The 21,543-nt window shown below is 45.9% G+C and overlaps 1 protein-coding gene across 2 annotated transcripts in view; it reads right to left on the minus strand.

Annotated features, from left to right (window-relative positions):
• Nucleotides 1-21,543, minus strand: part of EVA1A (eva-1 homolog A, regulator of programmed cell death) — a 1,077,479-nt gene that overhangs the window by 725,548 nt on the left and 330,388 nt on the right. For both annotated transcript variants that reach the window (XM_069605847.1, XM_069605845.1), the window contains exon 2: nt 7,321-7,535. In XM_069605847.1, the coding sequence (XP_069461948.1) occupies nt 7,321-7,535 (215 nt within the window). The remainder of the gene's footprint in view (nt 1-7,320; nt 7,536-21,543) is intronic.

Raw genomic sequence — 21,543 nt, forward strand, 5'->3', positions numbered from 1 at the left:
ACCTCTGACTGTCTCTTTGCTATTAAATACTGGGTGGCCTCACACTCCCTTATGTTGAATTCCTCCAAAACAGAGGTGCTTTTCTTTCCTGCCCAATTCTCTCTCCTCTCCTCCCCTTCCTATCCACTTCCCACCTGATTCTCTTCCCTACTCTTGGTGTCATCTACGACCTTTCACACACATTATCTACGTTTATCTCTAAAACTAGAACCTCAACCTCTGGAATATCATGGAAATCAGGCACCTCCTTCACTTTGAAAACCACCAAACATCTCCTAACCACCCTTGCTTCTCTAAACTGAACTATTGAGCCAATATCCACTTTGGCCTTCCCACTTTTGCATTCTATCCTCTTGACAAGATTATTAACTTTGCTGTCGGGACTCTCCTTGAACTCCCTTGATTCACCCCTACTTACTCCTATCAACAGCAGGCTGGCTGGCTAACTATGCAAAACAGGGGCAAATTTCTCCTACTAATGCATAACTCCATCCACGGTAAGGCACAGCCGTACCTATCCTCTTCTATCAGTCCCTACAAATCCTCTCACAGCCTTCATTCTCCCACCTGACTGACCACTCCAGCCTTACTACTTAAACCATCCCTCACTGCTAACCGGACTCTTCCCTCTCTTTTCCCCACCACACTAGCACTTAATAGTTTGAGGTCACAGCTTCTGCTTAGCTCGCTAGACTGCTTACCCGCTGTCACTTGTCCTAAGTTTGTCCACTGTATTGTTCCCAGTGTGATGAATTGACTTCTGCCCTGCAGGAGTACAATGATGAGTTGAGACTAAAATGCCCAGTCAGCCCTCACACTTCTACAAACCAAGAATCAACCCAATCAAAAAGGTAAAAGAGGCACAGTAAAGAGATATACCGCCTTCACCTTTTTGTGGTAACAAGGGCGGAGGGCAGGCTATACTCAGGTGTGAATGTGCTTCACTAGCAACTAGTATACCAGTCCGAAATAAAGGAATGTCCAATCAAGTTTCTATACAAGTATATACACTTTAATTAAACACACCATGTACAATAATAACTAATTGGAAAAACACTACACAAAACCCACTCCTGAGGAAAGAACACTGAATAAGCAAAGCTATATAGAACCAGCACTCTGGGTAATGAATTGGGTGAAAGGCAAGCAAAAGCAACAATATTTTTCAAAAAGGATATGTACTTGTGAGCAAAAATGGGTGGGTGAAAGTGACCTAACCAGTCTCTAGGGCCCACAAATGGACCAAGAGGGCAGTTAGTAGTCAATAGTACCTTCTTATCAGTTTTTGGTGGTTTATCAGCACTGAACCAGAGTTCTTGACACTGTGTGAAGATCAGACTAGAGCAAAAGTCGGTTCTGTGTGAAAAGACCTCATTTTAAAGCTCTCAAGAGAAAAAGACAGATTTACAACAACTGATTTTTCATTGATCGTAAAACCAGCATTGTAAAGGTCTTTTTCTCTTGAGAGCTTTAAAACGAGGTTGTTTTTTTATATTCGGGGGTTTCAGCCCCCTAAACCCCCATTGTTCCTCCCCAACCCCCATCTGCTCCCAAACCCAACCCTCACCCGCAGGATTTCCCTGAAATCAGGTGTTTTGCTGCCTGAAACCACATCTCTCAGCCCCCGTTCCACCCTCCCCACCCAAGACTCCCCCCCACCCGAGACTCCCCCAAACCAAAACACAGACACACAACACACACGCACACAAACTCACTTAACCGTTCTCCTCGTACTGCACTTCTGGATACCGCTGAGCCTGTGTGGCAGGGGTGTGACCGTTCGATTTAGAAAGAGCAATCGTAGGTAATTTGACCTAGAATGCAAAAGGCAGCAACTGAGGGTCCGGCTGGCTCAAATGTATTAAACACTTCTTGAAACACACTCTAAGCTGTTCAAGGGCAAAATAATTATTGGGATCTCGGTTGTCTTGGCTCTCAGGCTGCAGAGAGTCCTACTCCAGGGGCTCAGGGACAAGATAGGTAATTTTCCCGGTCTCCCAAACACTGGAGAGGCTGGCACACAGCTGCAGGGGTCCTCCAACGCAGTGAGGTCTTCGATGCAGCTGTGGCTGGCAGAGAGGTGGTCTTGCTGCAGTTGCAGGTCACTTCTTAGGTTGCTGTAAGTCCCTATCCAGGGACTCAGAGACGAGATGGGTCCTTGTTCTCGGGCTCCCAAACACTAAGGAGGCTGATACACAACTGCAGGGGTCCTCCGCTGTTCCAGCAGCAGATCAACCCCAATGGTCCCTGTGGATGGTTAGGGGACAGAACCGGTCTCTGCCTTGGAGCACCTGAACCCACCTCACAACTGGAGGACTTTAGAGAGGTCTGCTCTCTCAGCATGGTCCAGCAAAATCTTCACGATGGTTCAAGATGAGTCCAGACGATTCCCAAGATGATTCAGAGACGTGGTGGGATACCCCTTCTTTTATAGGCAAAAGACCCCAGGTGATTGGACTAAAGCTAGCCTGCTGTGGGAGTCCAGTCCCTGCTCTTGTGATGAGTCGGCTTTGCCCTTATGATATCACACCCAAAGTGCTTTTCTCCAGAGCAAGTGAAGTGGACAGGAAAGAGGAAGGCAGGCAGAGAGAAACTAATTGGCAGAAACATTCCAAAATTGTGCGTACCCCTCTCTGGTGCATCCTAGCTCTGCCCCTCCCCTCTGAATAGGATCAAAATCCATTAGAAATGCAGCCCCCTGGTGTGAGGCCTGGTCCTCTGTAAATGAGTGTGTCTCTTGGTTTCTGTTCCCAGGCCAGTGTCCTTTGGAGCGGCTCTACTGGGGGACAGGGTGTTACCTGCCCTTTACAAAGAAACAAATGGAAGCAATCCCCCAAGGCTAGCACTGTCAGTGGACAGGGGTGAGCCTTGCCTGGGAAGAATACACAATCGTTCCACAGCTGAACAGGGCCCGGGGCTGACACATGTGCAAAAGAAATGATTGTGGATGAGATAACTCTGAAAGACGCTGGCCACCACATCCTAACTCAGGTATGGCTTATATTTTCAGTTTTATCTGCCACCAGGAAAACATTGTCAGGGTTATATTGTTTTTGGAACAGGGGTGCATAGTTTAAGTACAACCCCTTCGCTGCAGATACCTGGGTCAAACTGCAGCTGTCAAGAGGGCACCTGTGACCTCTGAACCTGCTGTATGCCACTGATAGAGTAGGCGCTGCGAATCAGGATACTGATGAGCAAGACACAAGTACACACTATGCTTATGGTATGGAGCTTAGGAAAGCGGAATCTGATTAGCAGGTTTCCCTTTCAGAGATGGAATTACCTGCATCATTTTTAATAAAAAATGAAAAGGTCTGGGGCTTTCACACCCGTGCCAGATAGCAATTCATCACACCCCGTATCTGTCCAATATACCCCTTCTCAAACCCGGTCATCATTCCACTCAAACTCTCCCCAGTATAAGAGGCTCACTGCCTCGCTTTTTTTCTTCTGCTAGATTACCCTTTGTACAAGCCTTTGTGAACAAAAGAGCTTGTTTCCCTCTATGTATATGTGCAATTAAATACTGACATACAGCACATGTTTTGTTACAGATTCTTAAATCTGAATGATACGTACCTTTAAAGTGTTCTCTTGGCAAATGCTTATTTGGCTTTTGTACTTTCGTCAAGTGTGAAAGTCAAGTAGAATAAAATGTGCATAGTTCAATTAAGAATGTGTGCACCTCCTGTGGCATCACTTCCCAATGTGTGCATCAGAGTCCTCCTACTTTTTAGGACTTGAGCCCTGATTTTCGAGAGGAGATTTGTAAACCCCCACCATTATGCTATCGCATTTCCGAGACATGGTCCCTATGTACCTTTCAACAAAATCCCCCTTTTCTTTCGTTCCCTTCCGTTTCTAGGCTTAGCCACCGCTGTCTGCTTTCGATTTCCTGGTGCCAATTTCTGTGATCTCTCCTTTCTCCAACTCCCCTTTCGGACCCTGAAATCTAACATACGGAAATTGGTATCTTCCGGCCAGCCGCTGTTAGCCACTTCTCTCCTAATATGAGTCTTCACTTCCTCCCCTTTTCCAACTATGCAATCCTCACCTGTGTCTGCAGACTGTGCCTGTCCTGTTGATGACTTCCATCAGGGGGTGTGGCAGGGTTCGAAATTGAGGGCAGCTATTGAGATCCTGCTTGTAGCCTAGAAGTGCCTGGTTAGCTTGACAGCAACAGCTACCAGGAGCTACTTTTGGCTTCCTAAGCCAACAAATGCCAAACAGACCCATGTGAATTTTATTGTGTGCATTTGGGACACTGTATAAATAAGCATTAGGACACATCTATATGACATTTAAAGCATAAGGGGTCACACAAATAAGCAAAATGTAATATTCACATTTTATGTTGAAGTTAGATTGGCAGAACGCTATGTACTAGCTCCTGGTCACTGGTTAATGGCGGATACCATGGAGCTGCTTTTAGCTCCTGCTTATCTAATCTTAATTTCGATCCCTGGTGTGGGCTGTGTCTGCACTGCCTTTGTTACCCCTTTCTCTAATGAACATAAAGATGGGACTTTCTAAGCCATATGAAATGTACTAAGGTGTTTGGTATAGAAAGGAGACTACTTTCCCTAATATTTCCTCTTTATCATTAAATCAAATATAATTTCTTCACACTGCAATTTGTCTGGTAAGATCTTTTTAGGAAGTGTTTTTCTGTTCATTGTGCAGAGAATTCCTTGTTTCCCAAGTCTACCTTTGGTTCCCAGTCCAGCCCTGATGAGGACAGTTTTGGGTTACATATTATTTGTTCATGCTTCAATGTCCTATTTTCAAACCTATAAAACATATCCCCAAGGGCGTTCTCTATCCAAAATGTGCGCAGGCACACAACTTTCTATATTACCTGTCAAGTGAAATGCTGAGTGCGGTCGCAAAAACCACATGCTTGCTCACGTAGTGTCATTACTTAAATGTGCCTTCATACATCAAACATCTGTGAGACTCTCTGTAACAATGTAGGCCATCATGGGATCATGCGGCAGCCTCCTGGCATGATGTCAAGTTGCTGCGTGAAGGATTGGTACGAACGGGGGCCGATTGGTTCCTCATCAAAATCATTGGCAGTTTTGAAATCTTACATCCAATCTAAAATGTGCCTGTCTGGGCATGACAGATGCCCGCAATAACTGGAGGTCACTCGCCTGTTTCACAATCCAGGCAGGAATCTCTCCTCGTATGCTATATTATGTTATGTTATTGGGCATTTGTATAGCAAATTAAAAAATGACAAAAGAAAAATGAATGTTTAAAGGGTGTGGCCTTGGAGGCCAGATCCACACTCAAGGCTGAAGCGTTCTTTATTGCGGCCATTCACCCTCACTGTACAAGGAGGAAAGATGGCTCTGCTGCTTAATCAGGCTTAATTGCTCGTTGCTGTGATCTGTGTTTGATCTGCAGGTCTCTGGTTAAAATCCCGGCCAGGCCAACTCAGCCATTGATCCTTCCGAGGTTGATAAATGAGTACCAATTTCGACTGGGTAAAAATATTATATCAAAACAGGGGGGGGTCTGGGAAAAACTCTACCAGCACGAACACAGCCCATTGACTTGTTCTTGGGTGGATGTCCCCTAGGAGAGGCTCAACCAAGTCTTTAGCTCACTGTTCTTTTCACAGAGAAGACATTTCCCCACATATCAGTCTTTGTCCTGCCCTGGGGCAGTCCAGCACCAAAATGCTAGGCAATTCTCCTCTGAACAAGAGTACCACAGCAACCCCATACACGTGTTTCAGCCTTGTTGGGTATCATCAGTGAGGTGAAGCTGTGCCTCTCTAAGAACGATGAGCAAGGGGTCCACGTCTGGATCGCCCTGGTAACTTAGGGTGAGACCCAAAGTTAATTTATGCAAAACAAGGGGGGTCTGGGAAACTCTCTACCAGCACGAACACAGCCCATTGACCTGTTCCTGGGTGGATGGCCCCTGGGAGAGTCTCAACCAAGTCTTTAGCTCACTGTTCTTTTCACAGAGAAGACATTTCCCCACATATCAGTCTTTGTCCTGCCCAGGGGCAGTCCAGCACCAAAATGCTAGGCAATTCTCCTCTGAACAAGAGTACCACAGCAACCCCATACACGTGTTATAACCTTGTTGGGCATCATCAGTGAGGTGAAGCTGTGCCTCTCTAAGAGCATTGAGCAATATTAATGTATATAAATATGTCCTACGTAAAGCACTTTAGATTAAAACGGTATATACAAAAAATATATATTATTTTAACTTATTATTATGTTAGCAAGCTTCCTTCTGTGCTACGCCAAATCAGCACTGCAGTGGCCTCATATCACCTCGGCTTGTCTGGAGGTTGGTATACTGTGCCCCCACCCTGGGTATCCAGACCATAGTCCCAGGAGGAAAAGGATAGGCAAAAGGGTGAAATGCCAAAGACATTGAGGGTCATTACGACCCTGCCGGTCTGGTAACAACCGGGCGGGCAAACTACGAGTCTGCTGGCAGGTGCCGTTTCGCCTGCCAGGTCTGACACTGGCGGGCGGAACGGCACCCGCCAGCAGACTTTGACGGAAGCACCGGCACTGTTGCGCACAGTGCCGGTGCTTCCGTACTCCCCATTATGAGACTCAATGGGGAGTAACATTTTCCAGCACATAGCTTCATAGACCGCCGGGGCTATAAAGCCCCGGTGATTCCCTAAAGCCAGGCGTCAAAAAAAAACACAACTCCAGCAGCAGCCTGATGTTTTTACCAGCACGGCTACCGCCTGGGTTGTGATGAGGCCAATTGACACCTATTGTGGGGACCTGTAAGTGCATAGATCTAAGGGCAGTTTAAAATACTCTCACAACTTGTAAGCTGGATAGATAGCACAGATAAGCGCTCGACTCGATAACTTTTTGCGACCGGTAGTAACAGGTTTGAATCAGTTGAATAATAATGAATAATGTCCAGGATCTCAAAGCAGTATCACGGCCATGCGTGAAGTCCTAAAATAAATGTGTTAAGCCATGAATACATAACTCTCAACTCACTAGCTGTTGGCGGGTGTCACCCGCCTTGTTACCAGTTCTCTCACTCGCCAAGCTCCTAACAAATCCATTCACTCCAATGGGCTCTCGCCCGCCCAAAATCAAATCGTCTGTTTTCACCAGCGCTGGGGACTGAAAAGGATGTGAACAGTAACTCTATTCCTTACAAATGGCTTTTCATTTTTATTTGTGTTTTGCAGTCACAACAACGCTGTTGTAAAACACTGACTGCACTTCACTGTCAGGGTATTGTCAAATAAAGATATCCAAAATGGTACCACAAACAACACTTAAACCGGGCGGGGCAGGACCTCTTTCGTACCTGCAGTGACGTATCAGTTGAACAGGAGACGTCTTCCTTCAGGAAGGTCGCGTGGGATTGTGGGTACCGGGAAGGACACATCTTATGGCTGGGCGTGTTTCGGCCATAGAAGGAGGACTGGATACTGATGGTGGTCCTGTGAGGACATCGAAGAGACACGTACTCCCCGTCGCAGGCGTGGTCTGTATAATTTCGTAGCACTTTTGAAATATAGCCTGCCAAAAAAAAGAGACAATAGTTGCTCTCTAAAACCTTCCACTCTGTGGGTCAAGTTTTAACAATGCCACCAAGGACCTGGAAGCACATTCTTTTATTTATTTATTTATTTTTATTATTGATTAAGTTGAAAGAAATCAACTTTACAATCATTTGTCATAAAACACAATAAAAATAATGTTTTCCTTAGAGTACATCCATAAAACATAAAATCATGAATCTAACATCTAAAGGCATGAGTTCCATCATCACAGTCAATTTACTTATTTAACATAAACCATGAGTTCTTTCGGGTTATTCAGAAATCTTATTACACCTATTCTCAAAGGGGTTGACAACCCGCAGATAATCATCAGCCACAAAGTCTCAGAAGTTATTTCTCTGTAGTTTATTACAGCTGGCTTTAAATACAAGAAACATTCGTCACATAAGGCCGTACATTCGACTAATAAGGGACGCAAGCACATGCGGAAATGCATCTCAATGCTGCCAGTGGCACAGTCCTGTCAAATACAGAGAGGGCGGAAAGCAGCAGCACAGCAGGCATGCTCTGCCAGTTCACAGCTGGTGGCCAAAATGGCAGCTGGTGGTATATACATGACAGCAGCAATCCCCATCGCAGAAAAATACGATTTCTTAAAAGGTGGTCATTACAGACAACACTTAAATTAATCTGAAGCTTGTGCTAACATGATCTTAGCTGTGATTTGCTGCAGCAACGCGTGTTATCATACATCATTAATGTTCTCATGGGGGGGAGATTGATGTTTCTGCAAGTACCCTGCGCCCGCCACCCTCCCAAGAAATAGACGTAGGCTGTATTTTACTGCGGATATACCACTGGTGGTAGGGTTCTACCACCAGTGGTATTTAAGGCAGTGTAAAAGCACAGGGCAATAGGTGTCCCACTGTGGGCATTTCTACCACGGGTGTTAAACATCACCAGCAGCATTCCATATCGCCAATAAATTCGTACCGCTGGCATGACGGGAAATACTGATGCCACCACGATTACCCCCTAGCACAGGTGAAGTGGTCATTTATCACAAGATGGGTTTTTACAGAATGAGAAACCACATGTTTTAACTTCTTATTTTCCCAAGAATACCTGGTATGTGAATAAAACCATCCAAAACTCTGCATGGAGAAGTCTCAAAGCCATAGCCGATAACCAAAGACGATGGTATAGGATTTCTGAAGGAAGCATGGCACTGCATAATGTGTACAGTATCCCCCTGCATAATGTGTAGAGTATACCTGCATAATGTGTACAGTATCCCTGCATAATGTGTAGAGTATCCCTGCATAATGTGTACAGTATCCCCCTGCATAATGTGTACAGTATCCCTGCATAATGTGTACAGTATCCCCCTGCATAATGTGTAGAGTATCCCTGCATAATGTGTACAGTATCCCCCTGCATAATGTGTAGAGTATCCCTGCATAATGTGTACAGTATCCCCCTGCATAATGTGTAGAGTATCCCTGCATAATGTGTACAGTAGCCCTGCATAATGTGTACAGTATCCCTGCATAATGTGTAGAGTATCCCTCCCCTCGTAGGCGGCAAGTGCCACAGGGTTCTACGTGATTTCATAGACAACAATTACTGAAAAATCGACCTAAAAACTATCTGCCTCACTCATAAAGCGCTTAACCACCAAGCCCCCCCCCCCTATCTCACAGACAAGTTCACATGGAAAGTGCCCAACAGAACTACCAGATCATCCAATAGACCTTGTCTGGTAGTGCCTAAATTTAATCTAAAAAGCCGGTGGCACGAGTTTCCCGGTATTAGCCACCCAGCTATGGAACTCCCTCCCTCAGAATATTCAAATGATTCAAGATTTTAACAAATTCAGAAACCATGTTGTCACTTGGCTACTCAACAAAATATAATCGCCATAGCTGTAAATACCAGTGACCTCTGATGGTCTGCACATTTTGCTTAGACATGTTGCCCTGTACTTTTGCCTTGACCTTTTAACGCTCTGATTGTATAAAATGTATAATATGTATAATATGTATATTTCATACTGTTGTTATTTTACTGTGACTGCTCTTTGTAACCTTATTGTCCTAACAGCGCCCAATTACCTTTGGGTCAGGTGCGCTTTATAAATAAAATAAACAAACAAACAAACTGAGTGGTAATTTACTTTGCTTAAAATAACTTTCTGGCATTTCCTTATGTTCCTCACTTTTACCCATCTCCTCCCACACCCTTATCCACCTAACTATACCCCGTACCCCTCACTATATACATACCTATTTTACTGCGGCAAAGTAAATTACCACTCGGTAATTTCATTCTATGAAAAAACAGTGCACGTGTGCCGTAGTACCGCCCAGATTTCCCATATATAGAGCCTTGTTAAGCGGCTTCACTTCAACACTACAGCTAAGTCAATGCCTAGTCTGGGATGCTGAGGGAAACCCTTATTGATATATTTTTAGGTCCAGTTCATGTACTCTGGATGACAACCCTTATATAACACCCCTCTCTTAGAACCCCCCTGAATCCACTGAGCCAAGAAGTAGGTCTGTTTTGCAAATTTAAAAGGTTTATTTGAGAAATATAACAATATATATCTATCACACTTTTATAATAAATTAATATTGGATATCACACTTAAATTATGACAGTGATCAACAATGGATAATGTTCTACTGGTAAACTGATTTGGTTACTTAGAAGTAGTATAGAGGATGAGGTAGCTGAAATGCTTTATGGTTTCAAGGAAATGCAAGGTGGAATAAATGCAGTACAGAAAATAAACTGATATGGTTTCACAAGAGATAATATGTTCACTTTTCCCCTGGTGGCAATTCACCCCCCCCCCCTATATGCAATGCAAGGAGATGGAAGTAACACACACAGTCTTCAGGAATACAATCAAATACAATACGGAATTCAGTTCCCCCCCAGCAAGCTTAGAGGAAACAGGTAGAAGTTTGAAACACAGGACCAAAATGCTTTTAAATGTGATGGCAATGGATGGGAAAATGTGCTAACTGATTTTAATTCCCTCTAGAGATTCAGGGTGAGTGAGAGATGCTTGTTGGTATTAGTTCAGGCTCACTTTAGCAATGCTCTATGAGTTATTACCAGGTGGCAAACGGATTTTAACAAAGGAAGGAATGGAGCTGCTATTTTGACAAGTGGAGAAATTGAGCCAAATCGCAAATCGCGGTAAATTTCGCGAGTGCGTAAATCGCGATTGCGGTAAAAGTATAAGGAGTAGGAAGTTGGTTCTAGGCTTGTTGGAATGCTTACATTCTAAGCTTTCAGAGGAAAGTTAAATCTCGTTCCTAAGAAACACGGTTCCAGAGATACGGATGATTTAATAAAGGTAGATTTTCGGATTTAAAGTAAAACTCAAAATGACAGGTGACAGCTTGCAGCTGCAGAATCAACAGGTGACAGTTGTGCAGCTTTAAAAATGACAGATGACACGATTTCTAGGAGGCTGTTCTAATTAGGTTAAAATAGTTTGGATTAGATTATTTTAACTAAGAGATTGGGTTCTGCACAGTTCTGGCGGATACTCACTCCTAATTTTGAAATGAATGGGCCTCGTCACGGATCTGGTCAACACGTCCAGCGGCGGTTCTCTCTGCTCGGCGGGTCAATCAGGCATCGGTTCTGCTCACAGCGATCCGGATCTCTGGATCTGCTCACAGCGGTCTGGTTCTGGTCTGCGGTTCCGGCCAAAGTTCTTGGCAAAGATTCAAACAGCTCGCCCGGCTGTTGAATAGTTTGCAAAAGATTTTGAGGCCTGCTGACAAATACTTTTGCTTGCAGTGGGCCTTCTTGGTTCAAAGTTCTGTAGTCTCTGTTTAGCTTGGAAGTCTAAGTGTTGGATCTCTGGATGTGAAGTCGTCGGTCAGCATGCTCCGCAGCAAATGGAATTGAATCCTCTACCTGTCCCAGCAGTCTCTTTTTATGTGTTTTGGAAGTGGGTGTGTGCGTGGCATAACTGAGCCTGCCCCTCTCTACTTGTCATTGGCCCAATTCTCCCCTCTCCCATGATTGGGGGAAGGAAATGGATTGTCATCATGATGAGGTCTGTTTATGGGTCAGAGGATCCTCCCCTGGTCAATTTGCCCACAAATCTATATTTGATTCAAATACATATTTCCGAGATACACAATTTGTTGAAATTAAATGTACACATTATATATTCCTTATGGTCCATGCTTGTCCGCCTCTGATCTTCCTGGGGGCTTGTATTCAAAAATGACAACATTTTGCGCTTTTTGACTGGTTTACCAATATCGGACATTTACCAAAAATTACACACATGTGTGCAAGGAGTATGGACATTAATTGATGAAGTGTCAGATTTTTAACATGCAGACATTTGAAGTAAGACCCTATTTTCCGCTAGCAACCCCCCAGAATACACCACAGGGTCCTAACACCTCTTAAAACGTGCACAGAAAAATCACAAGAATAATGATATTACTTATATAATTCTGACAAGTCCGTACTATGAATGATCCATCTTTTTTTTAAATTATGCTCTGGCCCAGATGGGTGTGGTTTAGGTTCCAAAGCACATGGGGGAAGCTTCTGTCTGCCCCCGCCTCCAGCTCGGGTGGCTCCCAGAGGCACTTCTCCTCCCACTTCTCCCAAGAGGAAGCCACTTTACGGCCCCCCCAATATAACATTTGCCTGAGTCCAGGACAAGGCTTTGTTCAACCTCCTGCAGGTGCCCCTCCCCTAATCTAATCAGAGAGGTGTCAACTCCTTTTGGTGGGGAAGCAGGATGCAGCTAGGCCTGGGAAGAGTGGCTGAGCAGGTTTCTCCTGTCGGGGGTAGTTGTCAGGCAGAATTCAGCTAAATGTCACTTTAGTTCCCAGTTTAAATCAAACTTACAATTTTTACATATACATTAAATAATTACTTCCTTCAAGTCATTTCAGAATATAGTTTTACATTGTGTCCACCTCTTAGCAAGTCTTTCCTTGGCCTGGTTTGAGTTCCTCTGTTCAGTTTTACACAAAAGTCTGGTGGTTTTAAAACGCCGGCTTTCTGATAGTGGTGAGTACCGGTATTGCATCCATTTTTGGGATCTGTCTTGAATTACTGCATTTCAATAGAGTGGTCTTTTGCTTTATACTATAGGACCCTTGCTTAACATTGTTTTGATGGCATCCTTACAGTAGAGTGGTGATGTGGAACCCCCCACAAGAAGGTTGTATCTTTGGAGTGGTCTTGTGCCAACTGCGCAGTTCTCCTGGATTCTGGCGTGAATGTGGGCGGCGACAGCTCATCCCCACATCTACCCAGTCTAAGGATTCAACATGGGTCAAAACCCTTGACAGCCTGGCTATTCAGGGTCTAGAGGATTACAGAGAACAGCGTGTTCTGAAGAGTCCTGTAGTTATTACCCGAAAGTGTCGAATAAAAATATTCGAACTGCCCATTATTGTGAATATGGGTAGTGCGAAAATGTCGCACTTACAAAAATGCCGAGTGCTCCCGGTTCATTGGTGTTCCATACTGATTGCGATTGTTTCTTTTAAGTGCAGGATAGGGGACTGTAGGGTTACAAATACATACCACAAGCAGTGGCGTTACAGGGGCCACCTCAGCCCCTGCGGTGCAGGGGCCCCCGCAACCACATTGGAGTAAAAAAACAACAAAAAAAAATATTTCGATTAAAAAAAAAAAAATTATTTCTTGTTGAATTCACTCTGCATTTATAAAGAAATAATTTCTGTAACAGAAAGAATTTCTTTATGGAGGCAGAGTGAATACAAAAAGAAACTTTCTTTTTGAAGTCGGGGGGCTACCCCCACCCCATGACATGAAGACCCTAGGCGGGAGGCCTCCATGTCATGTGGTGAGGGAAGCCCTATGACTTCAAAAATAAATAGTTTATTTTTGAAGTCACTCTGCCTTCATAAAGAAATTATTTCAGTTATGGTTCAGTCCTTAATGGAAATCATTTCAGAGTGACTTAAAAAAGAAACAATTTATTTTTGAAGTATTATGACTCCCCTCAACCCCATGATGTGTGCGTGTGTGAGTGTATGGTGAAAGCGTGCACACAAATTTATGGGTGGCTGGGTATGCGTGTACAGTGAAAGGGTGCACACTTAAATGTATGGGTGGCTGCCAGGGTGTGCCTGTATGGTGAAAGGTTGTACACTTAAATGTATAGGTGGCTGCCTGGGTGTGCCTGTATGGTGAAAGAGTGCACACTTAAATGTATGGCTGGCTGGGTGTGCGTGTGTATATATATGGTGAATGGTGTGTGTGCTTGTGTTCAGGGGTGCAACAAAACCTACATTTCAGGGGGGCTAACCCTTCAAATGTTGGGAGAGGCGCTAACTTCACGTGTGGTGGGAGGAGCAAACTTATTTGTGTGGGTGCATCTAACTTTTTTACGCATTTTAATTAGACTATTCTAGTGCAACTTCAATGTTACACGCAGTTAACTCTCTCCTTTAAGTCTGAAAGCACCCACTTATGGACTGCTGTGAGAATGACTGGTCTCCTGTTCCCTCTCTACCCTTCCAATCACTCCCCTGGCATGCAAATACTAAACCCACATCACAATTTCAATTGCTTAAAAAAGTTGGCATTTGAATCCAGGTACTAACACTGAAATGCTGTACATTAGTAATTGCTGGGCCGGGCCCTTGTTAACAGCAAAACCTAGGTGCCGTTTAAAATCTGTGTCCTTTTCTGTCCGGCAACTGCTCTGTAGGTCAGCCAGGTCAAGTCAACATAGCCCACAATTTCAGGGGCTGGGTGGGAGTGCTGAAGCCCAGTCAGCTCAATGGTGTTGCACCACTACTTGTGTTTAATGCCTTGATTAATTATTGGTAATCTTCATTACTCCTAGCCCTATTCTTCCTCATCCCAGTACTTGGGTATGAGGCAGTACTTGTGTATGAGGCAACATGCCTCATACACAAGTACTGGGATGAGGTAGAGGTACATGAAGGTAATGCCTGACTTAGCTACATGTATTGTTCCTTAGTCCTAGTCCCACTCGTCCCCATCCCAGTACTTAACTATGAGGCATGGGGCCTCATACATAAGCACTGGGACAAGGAAGGGGCACAAGGAGGTAATTCTGGCCCAATGAGCTTATTTTGGAGGTTGGGGTAGGGGATGGGAGGGAGAGGGGATGTGTGGGGCGGTGGGATTGTGCAATACATCATAATGGTCGTCCATGTCCATGGTAAGCAGGCATGATATGCGGTATTAGTGGCATTTTGGAGCAGTCATTCCTCAATTTGGTATGAATTTTTTTAACTGGGCATTTCTGATAAAGCAGTCCTGCTAAGTGTAATTACCTGGCTAAACTGGCATTTGGGTTCTGCCAGTCTAGCCGTTTCTTTCTGCGGCACTGTATATTTTTCAGGGCATCTGTGATAAAATGATATATGATATGATATGATATGGTAAGTCATATATAACGCGCCTTTACACAAGTGTTTTTAGGCACAAGGGAAGGAAAATAGAGGGAGAACAATACAAATGATCTTACTAAGCCTTGTGTCATTCAGATCGTTCAAGTGTGAGAATAAGAAGTGTAAGGGGAACGGGAGGGGGAAGTGCAAGGGAGAGGGTAGGGGAAAACAGGGCAGCAATGTGCTGAGTAAGTGCAGCTAGGGCAGCACGTAGTGCAAGGAGAACAAGTGACTGTAGGGTTACAGTTACAGCCCCTAACTGCGTGGTAGGCCTGGAGGCAGTGCAAGGTTGACTGATCAAGAAAGAGCCTGGACTCAGTGAGACTGGGGGTAACCAAGCAACCAGTTGGTACAGCAGACAGGTAGGTCAGGGAGAGAGAGAAAGCAGAGAAGAAGAGGAACATTTTGAGCTGCTTCCAGAACTTCAGGTGGTCCGGCTCAGGTTTGGGAGTGGCAGCAAAGCCATTCCAGAGAGAAGCACCTGCAGGGGAGAGGGATGAACCCCCCGGCCCCAGTCTCTGTCTGGAGAAGCATCTAACCCTTAGGGCTCAAAAAGGAACGGAAGAGAGCATTGGATGTAGTGCGGGTTCTAGCCCCAGAAAGCCTTGTGGACAATGCAAAGGGTCTTGAACTTGATCCTTGCAGCCACCGGGAGCCATTGGAGATATTACATGGCTGGAGAGATACGGCCCTTGGGCTTGAGGCCAAGGATAAGTCTTGCAGTTCTGTTCTGGATTAATTGCAGAGGGCGGAGAGTAGAGGAAGGCAGATTGAGAAAATGGCTGTTGCAGTAGTCCACCCTAGAGAGAACCAGAGCTCTGGAGACAGTGAGCTTCTCGGGGAAAGTGAGAAAGGGAAGAGCCCCTTTGAGGAGGTGCAGCTGGTAGTGGGACCTCTTGATGACGTCCGAGATGTGAAGAGAGAAAGAGAGAGTAGAGTGGAAGATGACACCAGGAATGAGCGAGAGAGGAGAGTAGGCTCAGGGGAGCTGGAATGAAAGCTGAGTGTCATCCGCATAACACTGAAGTTAGAGGAGAAAGTAGAGATCAGATTGGCGAAAGGGGCCAAGTAGAGGTTGAAAGACCAGGATAAGAGGATAGAGCCCTGGGGAACGTCACAGGTAGAGAGAGGTGGCAGAGTGAAAGGGACCAAGTTGGACCTGGGAGGGGCAGTCTGAGAGGAAGGAGGTCAGCCACTCCAGGGCCTCATCCATGATGCCCAGGTTCTCACAGAGTCGATTGATCAGGATGGTGTGGTTGACTGTGTCGAAAGCAGAGGAAAGTTCAAGGAGGATGAGGACAGAAGGAATGCTGGAATTAAGGTTAGAGATCAGAATAGGTGTTCAGGAGAGCAGTGTCCGTGCCTCTGGCAGCCCTTAAGCCAGACTGATGGTCATGGAGACAATAAACGGATTCAGTGTGGAGAGTAAGCTGGCAGATGGCCAGCTTTTCCAAGAGTTTGGGAGAGGGGAAAGTTCCAGTGGCAAAAATATGATGAAAGAAATCGGCCAAGGCTGGATCAAGGGTGTCAATATGGTCCTTGATGGTTCTGGAGGAGCGGACAAGCACCTGTTTCAACGACACTTCCATAGATGGGACTTGTCTAGAAACTTTGTCAGGTGTTAGAGAGAAAGAGGAGAAAGGAGGAGGAGAGGGAGAGATGACCAAAGGGGGCCGAGAGAGGAAGAGGGAGAGGAAGAGGAGATAGTGGACAGGATGTCCTGAGTTTTAGCGGAGAAGCGAGAGGCCAAAGCCATACAGAGGGCCTGTTGAGGGAACAGGAGAGGTACAGACTGCAACAGGATTGGCCAGTTCCCTGCAGATTTTAAAGAGTTTAGCTGTGTTGGTAGAGGCCGCAGAGGCGCAGGCTTGAATGTGTGCTCTCTTCTTGATGAGTCTTATTGCTTCGACTGGCATTTTGGTGCAGCCAGTCTAGGTATGTCTTAATGTGGCCTGGCATGCTTTAATGTAATGTTATGTGTCTACACTGGTCTACATTGTGCAACCAGTTGGACATGTTTTCATTGTGGCATGGCATTTTTAATAGCAAAGCATTAATGTTCATGTGCACTGTTGGTGACTTGCTTGTATTGGATTGGTGTTACCCTACAAAACAATAGCAAACACTGTGGCTTTTTAGCCAATTTTTCACGTTAATGCGTATTGCGCAAGCGTGGTAATCTATGCCGGCCCAGAGTGTGGCGCGACCTGTGATTTGTTGCTGAGTTGGGGGCTGGGGGCCTTCAGCATGGCTCGCAGGGGGGCCCACAGATCTTGTGTTACGCCACTGACCACAAGTGCATGGGGTGGCAAGAGGCAGTGCGGGTTTGCAGCTGGACAGGCAGGCACCTGGGCCTGAATTCAGAGGGTGGCCAGGTGACCATTGCAGCATCAGACTGGAGATCAGCAGGGGAGAGGAAGAGAAAAGGCAGAAGCAAAGAGGAAAGTCTTGAGGTGCTTCCGTAACCGGAGATGGTTCTGCTCAAGTTTCAGAGAGGCAGGGAGGCTGTTCCAGAGTGAGGCGCCAGCCAAAGTGAGAGATCTGCCCCGCCTCATTGCTTAGAGAAGCGACTGACCCTCAAGGAGTTGGAGGTGGAGGAGCGAAGAGCTCGAGTAGGAAGATATTTCTGAAGAGAGAATTTGAGGTATTGCGGTCCCAGGCCCCAGAAAGCCATGTGGACAATGCAGAGAGTCTTGAACTTGATCCTTACAGCCACTGGGAGACACTGGAGAAATTTCAGGGCTGGAGAGATACGAACCCTGGGCTTGAGGCCAAGGACAAGTCTTGCAGTCCTGTTCTGGATGAGTTGCAGAGGACAGACAGTAGATGCAGGCATATTTAAAAAGAGGCTGTTGCAGTAGTCAAGCCTAGAGAGAACCAGAGCTCTAGAGACAGTGAGCTTCTGGGGAAGGAGAGGAAGGGATTCAGAGAGTAGCCAGTAACAATCATTTAACGTAGATCCGTCCTGTACACCTGTGCCCACGCTAAAAATAATACCCAATTAGCTGCGAAAGCCTTCAAAGACTGAACACTCCTGAACCAAAGACACAATCACATCACTACAATATTTAACACAAAGGGGCGCAAGACTTTATCTGGAACATGGATTTCTACTTACACCCGGTGTATCTGTCCACATTTGCCTCTCAAAGTCTATTATTGAACAATTCCAGAGTTTGCTTTGTGGGAGAAATTAAGCACCCCACCGGCAACATAAGCTCATAAACTGACGCATCCACAGGTCTTCTCGAGTACATCTTGAGCCCTTCACACAGCAAAACACTACTTTTACTAACACCCATTTTTTATCGCTCAAGTAAACATTCCCTTCCCCTTCGGTTGCCTTAGAACGTACCCTTCTAATTTCTGCAATCCAGGTCTCTGATCTACATATGGGGCCCTTGAAGGGTCCAGTTTACCCTTCGTCCCTTCTCCATTATTCTCTAGTGTGCCCCCACATGCCCACTTAGACACGGCCTACTCTTGCTGCTAGCACTTTTGGCAGATGCCTTGGCAATTTCCAGATTATCCTCTATGGGACTGGGGAACATTTTCTAAACTTTACCTGATGAAAATATGTTTCCATATTGTAAGGACATGCTTGAGCACATCTCGCAACCAGCACACAACCATGCACTATCTATCTCTCGTACCACTCGACAATGTACTAGAATCTGCCATGACAGAATAGGCCCAGTTTTAGAAGCGCGAATAAAAACATGAAAATACATGAAATACATGACAATACAGTAGAATATGCTCCTGTGCACTGTTGGCAACTTAAATCTATTTGATTTGGTCATGAGTTACCCTGGTAAAAAAGGTTGCAAACAGTTTTTTAATTAGTATTTTCACAGAAAGTGAGCAGAGAAATACCCTTCCACTTACTTCTGCAACCCCGACCAAATGGCCACGAATGGGCAGGTTATACAGAGAGGAAAGCTAGAAGGAAATATGGTCACTTTTAAATGAGGGTAGGTTTAGAACCATGACTCTTCTAGGAGCAACCCCCATACCTGGCTTCCTGGAGGTTCTTGAGGCCTGCTAGAAACGTTATGGGGATGGCTATAATGTTATGCAAGGTAGCACTCTGCTTAGAGAGAGGCTGGGCTCTTATAGCAGTTAATCTACATAATCCAGCCTTTGTATAGCCTTCTCCACCTGGGCTGCAGTTACCTTGTCCTGCTAAGAAACTAGTAACTTACCTGTAACTCATGTTCTCCAGCATGGGTACCTAATATGGATTCACATGCTCATGAATATTCCACGTCCTAAGGCTGGGAATCCTCGGTAATATTAAAAGCAGTTTCGCTTTAGAGCTAAAAACTGTTCACCGCTTATAGAGCCTATTGCTGTCACTTCCGGTCATACTGCCCAAGCCAATGGCATTCAATATCCTCTGCTCCACCCCCAATGGCCATCATCAGATTTTTACCGCACCTTTTCGTGTTGGGAGTCCTCGGATTTCGCTCCTCGATAATTTCGATATTTATCTATTTTTGTGGAATTTTTCTTTCTTCATCGTTTTCATCTCCAGTCACATTGGTGACCTCTGGCCGTCGGGACCCATTGCCGGATAAAATCAATTTAATCTTCGGATTTTCTTTTCTTCGTGTGAGGCCTTCTCCTTGGAGTTGGGCCTTCACCTCGCAGCATCCTGGACGCCAGCAAAAAAAGAGTCTTTTCAGGGTCTGCTCCAAGTGCAACCTGAAGAACGTCTTCGAGGATGATCGGTATGATAAATGCCTCTACTGCTTGCACCCGGACCACGATGGGGACAACTATTCCATCTGCAGTCCTTCTCCTGCAGAACTTGGCAGGATCATTACCGAAGGTTGGTGATATGGCTAGAGGAGGGTGCCAATCCATCTGACACAGCCTCTGTGTGTAGTCATGCCTCTACCCCGATAAGAGGTTGCGGTCTGTTGAGGACACTTGCCTGGGGAATAGACCTAAAAAGGACAAGAAGTCCCACGCTCCAACTTTATCTCTGTCGACGGTACCCAATGCTTCGTCTACGACAATGGGGCCCACTTCCACGAAACCTTCGGCCTCATTGTCAGAAAAACGTTGTGCGTTAACAACCTCACTGCAGACGAGTCACGTGCCATCGACAGGCAGAGCACTGTCCACAAGCACCCACTCCAAGGATCATGTCCATGTTCGGATCCCATCATCGAAACTCACGTCTCCGTTAGAATATGAACAAGGTATGAGCTGTCCCCTCAAGGGGGCTCCCGGACCCCATATTTACAAAAACAAGGATCTACAAATTGGCAAATGAGGGACAGGTAGCAGTCTGGAAACTCCACAACTACATGCTGATGTTCATGGTAGACAATAAGGAACAAGTTACTTACCTTTAACTGTTGTTCTCCAGCATGGGTCTGGCATGGATTCACATGCTCATGAATATTCCTCGTCATCAGGCTGGGAATCCTCGGTAAAGAAAGAATGAGTATCAGTTTCGTTTCTGATCTGTCTTTCTTAGCAGTAACCAATCACTGGTCTCTGGGTCATCCTGCCCCCAGCCAATGACTGCCCTCTCCCTAAGCCCTGCCCCTGGCAGCCATCCTCAGATTTGGTAGCACGTAAAGTGGCAGTATGACCAAGTGAAGAGCCGCAGAGGGGTAGGAGGGAGGGTTCGCATGTGAATCCATGCCAGACCCATGCTGGAGAACAACAGTTACAGGTAAGTAACTTGTTCCTTCTCCAGCATGGGGTCTGGCATGGATTCATATGCTCATGAATATAAGAATACATAGCAGTATACACATGCACAACCACGGGAGGTGGCAAGGCTCAACTTTAAGCATTACATAAACTCAACATTAAGCAATTCTTACCTCCTCACCAGACCTACCTGCAGGCGAACAGGTTGCGCAGCACTGCTTGGCCGACTCTGGACTCCTCCCTGGAATCCCGGTCGACGCAGTAGAATTTCCTGAAGGTGTGCGTTGACCTCCACGTAGCAGCCCTGTAGATGTCCAGCAGGGGCACACCAGACAATAACGCTGTAGTAGTAGTGATCGCTCTGGTCGAATGGGCTCTCGGACGGCCGGGCAACGGTCGGTTTGCCAACCAATGACAGTGCATGATGCAGCCGGAGAGCCATATGGAAATGGAAGCCTTTGAGAGGGCCTTCCCTTGATTCACAGGTCCAAAGTTCACAAACAGCTGTGATGTATTCCGAAAACTCTTTGTGCGGTCCACGTAGAACTTCAGCGCTCTAGCTACATCCAGCGAGTGCAAAGTCCTCTCGGCCGGCGACAAAGGCGATGGGAAGAAAACTGGCAACACCAAGCGCTCGTTGAGGTGGAAGTCCGATGGCACCTTGGTCATGAAGGAGGGGTGCGTCCTCAGCACCACCCTTGTCTCGTGGAAAGTCAAGTATGGAGGCTTGCAGGAAAGGGCCTGGATCTCTCCCACTCGTCGTGCGGAGGTGATGGCCACAAGGAACGCTGTTTTCCACGACAGAAACTTCAACGGTGCCGAATGCAGAGGCTCGAATGGCGGCCCCATGAGCCTGGTCAGCACCACGTTGAGCTCCCATGCCGGGGCCGGAGTCTTCAC

The sequence above is a fragment of the Ambystoma mexicanum genome, chromosome 4p (genome assembly GCF_040938575.1).
Source record: "Ambystoma mexicanum isolate Mex_15411 chromosome 4p, UKY_AmexF1_1, whole genome shotgun sequence".
Classification (NCBI taxonomy): Eukaryota; Metazoa; Chordata; class Amphibia; order Caudata; family Ambystomatidae; genus Ambystoma; species Ambystoma mexicanum.